Source organism: Alligator sinensis, unplaced genomic scaffold, assembly GCF_000455745.1.
Source record: "Alligator sinensis unplaced genomic scaffold, ASM45574v1 scaffold850_1, whole genome shotgun sequence".
In the NCBI taxonomy this organism is placed as follows: domain Eukaryota; kingdom Metazoa; phylum Chordata; order Crocodylia; family Alligatoridae; genus Alligator; species Alligator sinensis.
In genome coordinates this window covers 9,208-18,145 of record NW_005842742.1, presented here as the reverse complement: position 1 = coordinate 18,145, position 8,938 = coordinate 9,208, and the positions used below count along the sequence as shown (strand labels likewise).

At 54.3% G+C, this 8,938-nt stretch overlaps 2 protein-coding genes across 2 annotated transcripts in view; one reads left to right on the top strand and one right to left on the bottom strand.

Annotated features, from left to right (window-relative positions):
• The window catches only part of LOC102387048 (kallikrein-15-like), a 6,125-nt gene extending 2,543 nt beyond the window's left edge, over nt 1-3,582 (top strand). The window contains exons 4-6 of the mRNA XM_006034467.3: nt 1,588-1,841; nt 2,478-2,614; nt 2,704-3,582. Of these exons, the coding sequence (XP_006034529.2) occupies nt 1,588-1,841; nt 2,478-2,614; nt 2,704-2,856 (544 nt within the window). The 3' untranslated portion in view covers nt 2,857-3,582. The remainder of the gene's footprint in view (nt 1-1,587; nt 1,842-2,477; nt 2,615-2,703) is intronic.
• An 861-nt stretch (nt 3,583-4,443) lies between these two features.
• Nucleotides 4,444-8,938, bottom strand: part of LOC102386788 (kallikrein-14-like) — a 6,332-nt gene continuing 1,837 nt past the window's right edge. Inside the window, exons 2-6 of the mRNA XM_006034466.1 lie at nt 8,265-8,355; nt 7,431-7,593; nt 6,388-6,653; nt 5,631-5,767; nt 4,444-4,624 (exon numbers count right to left, since the gene is read on the bottom strand). Of these exons, the coding sequence (XP_006034528.1) occupies nt 4,469-4,624; nt 5,631-5,767; nt 6,388-6,653; nt 7,431-7,593; nt 8,265-8,328 (786 nt within the window). The 5' untranslated portion in view covers nt 8,329-8,355 and the 3' untranslated portion in view covers nt 4,444-4,468. The remainder of the gene's footprint in view (nt 4,625-5,630; nt 5,768-6,387; nt 6,654-7,430; nt 7,594-8,264; nt 8,356-8,938) is intronic.

Sequence of the window (8,938 nt, the reverse complement as noted above, 5' to 3'; positions counted from 1 at the left end):
TCTACCAGGCAGGGGCAATTTTTTCCAACATCACAGAGGATCATGCTCCCAGTGGACTCATTTCTCCTTGATTTTTTAATCCAGGATTAATTTATAGTTTCATAGTTGGTCAGGTCGGAAGGGTCCTGAGCAGATCATCAAGTCCGACCCCCTGCCATGGCAGGAAAGAGCGCTGGGGTCAAATGACCCCGGCGAGGTGTTCATCCAGCCTCCTCTTAAAGACCCCCAGGGTAGGAGCCAGCACCACTTCTCTTGGAAGTTGGTTCCAGGTCCTAGCCGCCCTGACAGTGAAGTAGCGCCTCCTGATGTCTAGCCTGAATCTGCCCTGACTAGTTTGTAAACGGCCACTAGATCCCGGTATTGCTCGGGGGAGCAGGGACTCCCCCAATGCCTGCTGGTCTCCCTTGGTAAGTTTAGAGATGGCCATCAGATCCCCTCTCAGCCTTCTCTTGTGGAGGCTGAACAGGTTCAGGTCCCTCAGCCTCTCCTCGTAGGCCCTGCCCTGCTGACCCCTGATCATGCGAGTGGCCCTCCTCTGGACCCTCTCCATGCTGTCCATATTCCTCCTGAAGTGCGGCGCCCAGAACTGGATACAGTACTCCAACTGTGGCCTGACCAGTGTCGCATAGAGAGGGAGGATCACCTCCTTGGACCTGCTCGAGACCACGGGGTAAAAGGAACACACAGCCGGGGTCAGGAAGAAGTGCTTGTGCAGCACATTCCAGCTTTATAGAGGATCAGGCTCCCACTGGACTCATTTCCCTTTCATTTTTGAGCCTGGGATAGATTTATCACAGGATAAGAGGGTGAGGACACAGCCGGGGGCCAGGAAGAGCTGCTGGTGTAACACATTCCAGTTTAGAGGAGAAGGCTCCCACCAGACATCTTCATTTCTCATGGATTTTTTAATCCATGTTAAATTTACCCTGGATTTTTAAAATGGAATAAATTTACCCTGGAATAAGGGGATGGGGACACACATCTGGGTCAGGAAGAGGTGCTGGTGTAGCACTGGACCACTAGGGAGCATGGAGGACTGGTGGCTCCCCCTATGTGTGGGGGGTGGATGTTTGTGGAGGGAGGGATGTGGGGGGTTGGGGCAGCCCTGAAACCCCTGCCCCCATCCACCCACGAACCCGTACACACACACACACATACACCCCCCAATTGATCACCTCCCCACACACATCCCATCTCTCTCTCTCTCTCTCTGTCTCACACACACACACATCCAATCACATACACACACCCATACATCTCATCCACACACACATCCCATCTCTCTCTCACACACACACCTCCCCTCCACACACACATTCAATCACACATACATACCCCCATCCATGCCCTCCATGGATAAATCCCATCTCTCTCTCACACTTTCATTCTCTCTCACTCTCACGCGCACGCACACGCGCACACACACACACACCATCCAGTCCTAGTGGTTACTGCCCTGTGACCTCCCCACCCCTTTGCTTCTGACACCCTCTGTGCCCTCCTTGAGCTCCCCGCCTCTGGGCCCCAGGGCTCCGACCCCGTGGGCATTTCTGGGAGGCCCCAGTCCCCTCTCTGCCCCCTCCGCAGCCCCATCAACGTCCGCCTGGGCAAGTACAACCTCAACACCCCCGAGTGCACAGAGACGTACAAGGCTGTGGAGAAGACCATCATCCACCCTGGGTACAACTACACATCCCATGAACACGACCTCATGCTGGTGAAGCTGAAGACGCCTGTCACTTACAACCGCTTCATTGAGCCCCTAGGCCTTGCCACCCACTGCGTCCAGCCTGGCGAGGCCTGCCTGGTCTCGGGCTGGGGCAGCACACTCAATGCCCCAGGTGCGATGTGCCACAGGGGGTGGGAGAGAACCCCCTGCTGGAGGGACGGGCAGTGTCGTGATGGGGGTCACAGAGCCGTCAGGGAGCCTGGGGGTGGTACGGAAGAGGTCAAGGGGAGCCCCACTGAATGCCGTAAGAGAGTATTACCCAAGTCCAGTGGAGATGGTCAACCAGGCATGGACCTGTTGATCCAGGTCTGTGAGCATCCATCCATCCGAGCATCCATCCATTCATCCATTTCCAGACACATCCATTCATCCATCCCTAAAACCAGATACACACATCCATCCATTCCTCCCTTCCTCTATCCATGCATTCCCAAAGACACATCCATCCCCAAACACACACACAAACATATCCATCCATTCCTGCCTCCCTCTATCCATCCATTCCCAGAGACACAGCCATCCACCCATCCATGTTATCTCCACACTCCCCGCCCCCCCGCCCCCGCCATACCCAACCCTGGCTTTGGGGGTCCCAGAACTGCGTCCCTCTCTTTGCCCACCTATTCAGGTAGAAAGAGCCCAGACTTCAGCAAGGACTCATTGAGGAGGTGGGGTCCATTGGTGCCCGGGCTTGATGGGCCTCAAGTTCTAGTGGTGGCACCAATCCCTGATGATAGGTGTCTTGTAGGGGACGTCCCTGTCATCCTTTACTGTGCCAACGTCACCATCCTGTCCCGGGAGCAGTGTTCAGCTGCCTACCCCGGTAGTGTGAAGGACACCATGGTATGTGCCGCTATGAAGAACGGGGGCACTGAGTCCTGTGAGGTGAGGTGGGGAGACAGGGAGGTCCCCGTTTGAGATCCAGAATGGGAAATGCAGTGTCCTTGACATTGACATGCTTCTCCCCACTACAGGGCGATTCTGGAGGACCCCTGGTCTGTGATGGGAGACTCCAAGGTTTGGTGTCTTGGGGCGACGTGCCCTGTATCACCACCATGAAACCTGGCGTGTATGTGAATGTCTGCAAGTACTATGAGTGGATCCGCTACATGATCCAGCACTACTGACCCTTCTCTGCATACTAGGGGCTGGACGTTCCCTGCGTAGAAGAACATCCCACCACTATCAAAGCTGTAGATCTCTCTGCCAACACTACCTTACTCTCATTTCCCTTCAAGACAGTCCCAGCCCCACTCAGCTCCCCCAGAAGACTCCTAATAACACCAAGGGGAACTCCAATGTTTCCTTGATGTGGCTGGATTATTTTTCCCCTTTCATGATATTAAATTATCTTGCATTTGAGTGTCTTGTAGCATGCAATCATATAGACAGCAGGCTAGAAGGGCCCTCAGGAGGCCACACCTGGGTCAAATATGCTCTCATGCATTTGAATGTCTTGTAGCATGTGATCATAGAGATGGTGGGCTAGAAGGGCCCTCAGGAGGTTACACCTGTGTCAAATGTGCTTCAGTTCTTGTCCACATCCTGGGTCCAACCCAAAGCCAAGACCTCCAGTCAATGGGAAAGGCGGATGCCCATCTCTTGGGTGTGAGGTTACCATTAGGGCAGTGGCATAGAGAGATGGGCCCAAGCCAGGGCTGGATATCTCACAACCATCTCCCACCTCCATGAGGTTGAGGAAATGTCCAGGGATCATTTTGGGAAGGGGAAAGAACATGGAACTCTCTGAGCTCTGCCCAGCTGTGACATCAGAAGGTGACTTCACCCACACAAGGAGATGGAAGAAGCCCATTGGCTGGGCTGTGGGGGGTGACCAATGCCATAAAATCTCCAAGCTCTGCCCAGTTGTGGCATCAGAAGGTGGCCCCACCCTCTGTCAATGGTGGAAGAGGCTGAAGGTGGCCAATGACCAGGAGCTCTCCAAGTTCCTTCTACCTGTGACATCAGACACCCACCCATGGTGGAAGATGCTGCCAATGAGGTTAGTCACTTCTATGCCCAAAGGCACAGAAAATCAGACATGGAGGCATCTGGGGTCACCCTGTATGACGGCACTCACCAGGCAATGAAGACAGTGCCATGGGCGGGGCTTGGGGGGAGTGGGCAGGGCTTGGACAAGATCCGCAAATTCTTCACATCCTTGAAGTGATGTCATGGAGCTGGATCATCTCTTTGTCTATTCATCCTCGTATACCTCTTCTGTCCATCTGTCCATCCGTCCACCCATCCATCCAGGATGGAGATGAACTTTTCTTGGGTGTCACAAGGAACAGCACTAGGAGGAACAGCCTCAGGCTGCAGCAGGGGAACTGAGGCAGGAGATGAGGAAAAACTTCCTGACTCTGAGAAGTGTCCCACATTGTAACAGGCTGACTCTCCATCCTTGGAGATCATCAAGAGCAGGTTGGACAGACGCTTGGCTGGGTGGGGGCAGGGGCTGGACTAGTTGTGACCTCTGGAGGTCTCTTCCAGCCCAACTTTCCCCTGATCCTTTGACTTTTTTTGTTGGGGGAGGGAGAGGTCAAGACCCTAACCAGGAATGAGCCCTCTGTATCTTCCAGGAAAACAAGTTCATCCCTGAAGACTCAAGCCAGCTAGGAGGACCCCACATTGATATTACCCAGGACACCCCTTGTTTGGAGGTCTTCTGTGGCCCTGATGCGAGGGGTGAAAGGAAGATGCCGAGAGGCCTCATGGTTTTGGTTTTATTGGAGGTGGTCACTTATATTTGTCCGTTTCATCTTTGATCCAGTGCAGGTAACGGCTGACCCTCGTGAAGATGCCAGGTTTCCCAGGCAGGCCGCATGCCTCCATCCCCCAGGACACGATGCCTTGGAGGGTCCCGCTGCAGACCAAGGGTCCCCCGGAGTCACCCTGTGGAGAGAGCCCGGGAGTGTCACCACCCACGCACTGGGGCTGGGGGCATGCAAATGAGCCTGTGGCCCCACCCACTGTCAAATGGTGGGCAAGGTGAAGGCATGGACCTCACCAAGCTCCACCTGGATGTGCAATCAGAAGGGAACCCCTTGTTAGAAGAGCCTGAGGTGGTGTCCTGGAGCTGGGTCATCTCTCTATCCATCCGGCTGTGCATCCATCCCTCCCCATATGCCCCTTCTGTCCATCCATCTGTCCTCACATCCTTCTTTTATTTCTCCATCCATCTACTGCTGTCAGTCTGTCTGTCTGTCCGTTCATCCGTCCGTCCATCCATCCGTCCATCCATCCCCACACAGGCCTTCAACCCCTCTCTCCTCACATATGCCCGATCTCTCTTCATTCATTCACACTCCTCATATCCATCCATCCCCTCTGTCTATTGCTTTATTGACCTATGTACTGATCATTGTACCTACTTACCCACCTATCCCTCCCTCCCCTCCATCTATCCATCAACCCCCTATCCATTTATCTCTCCATCCATCCCTTCTAGCCATCCATCCCATCCATCAATTCCCTCTATCCATTTATTTATTCCATCCATTCATCCATCCCCTCTGTCTATTGCTTGCTCGACCTATTTATTAATCAAGTACCTACTTACCTGCCTATCCCTCCCTTCCTCCCTCCTTCCATGAATTCCCTCTATCCCTTTATCTCTCCATCCATCCTTTCTATCTACCCAGCCCCTCCATCCATCCATTCTTCCCACCCTCCCCCTTTCTTCCCTTCTCCATTTTGAAGCCCAGGGCCCCTGGGAAACACCTCTCAGCAAGTGGAGAGCAAAACTTACCACCTTGGCCCCCCCATGACCACAATGTGGGTCCTGGACACTCCTTCCCCGCTCTGAGCCAGGGGGGAGAACGGAGTCAGCCCCCCTCAGAGCCCACCCTGGAAGAGGCCCTGCCCACCCTGCTTTGTGGCCTTGGGGGCACCCCCAGACCTGGCAGGTGTCCGTGCCGCCCTGCTCCACACCGGCGCACAGCATGTTGTCCGTGATGGTGTCTGGATATGCCCTCCGGCAGGTCTGCTGGGGGATGACCTTGAGCCAGGCGCACTGCAGGGCATCGGGGTAGGTGGCTGGGGCCAGGGAAAGGAGGGGGATCCGAAATTAATGAGACGATCAGGATTGTGATCCACTGCTCTGTTTTCTGCTGCCTGCCCTGTGCTGTCTGCCCCATCCACTGCTCTGTTTTCTTCTCCCTGTCCTGTATTCCCTGCCTCATCAGTTATTGCTCTGTTTTCTGCTCCCTGCCCTGTGTTCCCTGCCTTATCTGCTGCTCTGCTTTCTGTTCCCTGCCCTGTGCTGCCTACCCCATCCATCACTCTGCTTTCTTCTCTGTGCCCTACATGCCCTGCCCCATCTACGGTTCTGCATTTGGCTCCCTACCTCATTCTTCCCTCTCCATCTGCTGCTCTTCTTTCTGCTCCCTGACCTGTATCTCTTCCTCATCTTTCGTCTCCATGCCCTGTGTTCCCTACTCCATCTACCACTCTGCTTTCTTTTCCATGCCTTACACACCCAGCCCCATCCACTGTTCTGCATTCAGCTCCCTATCTTGTTCTTCTCACCCCATCTGTTGCTCTGCTTCCCACTCCCTGCCCTTCGTCCCTCTCCTCCCACCATCCATTGTTCTTCTTCCTGCTCCATGAGACCCAGAGAGCCCCTAGTTTGATCCCCTGCCGGGGGTCATCCCTACGTGTAGGGCTGCTCCTGGTGAGGCCCCATCCAGACACAATGCAGGAGGTGCCAGGCTGGACGGACATAGATGTCAGGGTAGCTGGCCGGATGTAGTCATTGAACTTCACGGGGTTTTTGATCCTGAGGAGCATGAGGTCATTGTCTTTGGTCCTTGGGTCATATTTCGGGTGAGGGATGAAGTCACTGATCTCACTGCTCTGCTCTGTCTTCTCTAGCACAAAGAGGTCATGCTTGCCCACGCGGATGCTGAAATTCTTTTCCGTGCTGGGAAAAATATAGAGAGGCTGGCCTCGGGTCCCCAGCACACCAGACATGCATGTTCATGTGTACACGTGTGGCATATGTGGGTTTGCACAAGCATGTAGGCCCGCCTGCACTCAACCACATGCATCTACCTGCCAGTGTATGCACACACAGAAGCACGTGGGAACACACACATGCATACATATGCTTGTACACCCACGTGCGGACTCCCTGCACCACTAATCCCTGCACCCTCCCCCACACATTCACGCACATGCGCAAACCCAGGTACACATGCAGTCATGCGTGTGCACATACATGCATGCACACATGGGTGCAAGCACACTTGCATACACACCTGGGTGCATACATGCACATGAGTTCTCATACACATGAAAGCACAAATGTGGCACACATTCATACATGTGTACATGCAGGTTTGGCCCCAACATGTGTGTGTATCACAAAGAAACCCACCCATGTTCACACTTATGCACATGCAGGCACACACATGTGCAGGCACATGGACTTACTGGGGCCTGCTGGTACACATTTGTGCACACATGCATGAATGTGCATGCACTCACATGGGCAGGTGTACACATTCATGTATGTACATGTCTGTGTGTGCACTAGCATGCACACCCACATGTGCTTGCATGCACCCACATGCATGCCCACATGCACTCCCATACATGTGTGCACACTTATATGCACACCCACACACATGCACCACATATGTACACACACACACACATGCGTGCACACCGGTGTGCACACAGCCTCCCCTCTCCTTACCTCCGGGGCTTGCAGTGGGCTGCCGTGAGCAACCACTGTGGGTAGATGAGCACGGCACCACAGTAGAACTGGTTCATTCTGAACAAGGCGGCCTGCCATGGCTGTAAGCCCCACTTACATGGGTAGCCACCCGTGATCCGGTTCTCCCCTGGGTCCAGGGACCCTGCAAGGGGAGGCAGTAGGAGGCGCGATCTGGGTGCAGGGCGAGACACCGGGATTCCACCCTCTCCCCACAACTAGAGTCACTCTGGATTAACACCAGGGTGAACAGGGGGACAGGGATGAGATGCCCACTCCAACCCCATGGATGGGCTTCAGGTTCATGGGGCCTGGGGGTGGGGAGGTTGGACTGACCCATTAGCACCAGGTAAGAAGCTGGGTGATAAAACAGAGAGGCACAGGATTCCCTCCTGGAATTCCCCTGTGGGCCTGTCCATGCACAGAGCCCAGGAGTCCAGGACACACACACCCACACCCACACTCACACACACACACACACACTTTCTAATACACCATGCACAGAGCCCCCCCCACACACACACACACATACCCCACCAACCCCTGCCCACAGAGCCATACCAGTAACCTATGTTTATCCCTCCCTCTGCCTCCACCCCCCCACAAAAACACTCACCACACATAGATGCACACAAGTCCATGCACGCATGATCACACAGGCATGCGCCTACACACACATGCCCAACAACACCCCACCCCCACCCAAATAAGCCTGTCTCTTGCACTCCGACACACCCAGGAGGGCACATGCCAAGTGCAAATTCAGCAGGGCATCCTCCCACCTACACACACACATACACACACACACTCCCCTACCTGGAGACACAAAGAGCAACACAGCCCCCAGCAGCTTAATGGCCGTCCTACCAAGGGGCACCATCTTTGACCTGTTCCTCCTTCACCGTCACTGTAGAGGGAAGATCAAATCCTTATTGGTCCTTGAGAAAGACAACTTCCTTCCCGTGGCTTCTCATCATTGGCTCCACCCCTGTGCCCCTAACATCACACCCTCCATGGCCCAGCCTACCCACAATCTACCACACCATCAGGGGCTCAGGTCCACCTCCTTCACCCATCCCATCTTCTCCTTCCAGCCTGGTAGAGAGGACTATCATAGAACCCAAGACCATAGGGTTAGACCAGTGGCTCTCAACCATGGTAGACTCAAGACGTCCCTTGTTAGACCCAAGACCCTCCCGTTGGACTCAAAACATCCCTCATTAGACCCAAGACCCCCCTCATTGGGCTCAAGCCATTCTGTGTTAGAACCACCTTGTTAGACTCACAATATCCCTCACTGGACTCAAGACATCCCTCATTAGACCCAAGCTGTCCTCCATTAGACCTAAGACCCCCTTGGTTGGGCTCAAGATGTCCCTCATTAGATCCAAGAGCCACCCTTCTTAGACTCAAGATATCCCTTGTTAGACCTTAGGCCCCCTTGGCTGGACTCAAGCCATCCTTCATTCGACCCAAGAACAACCCCCCCC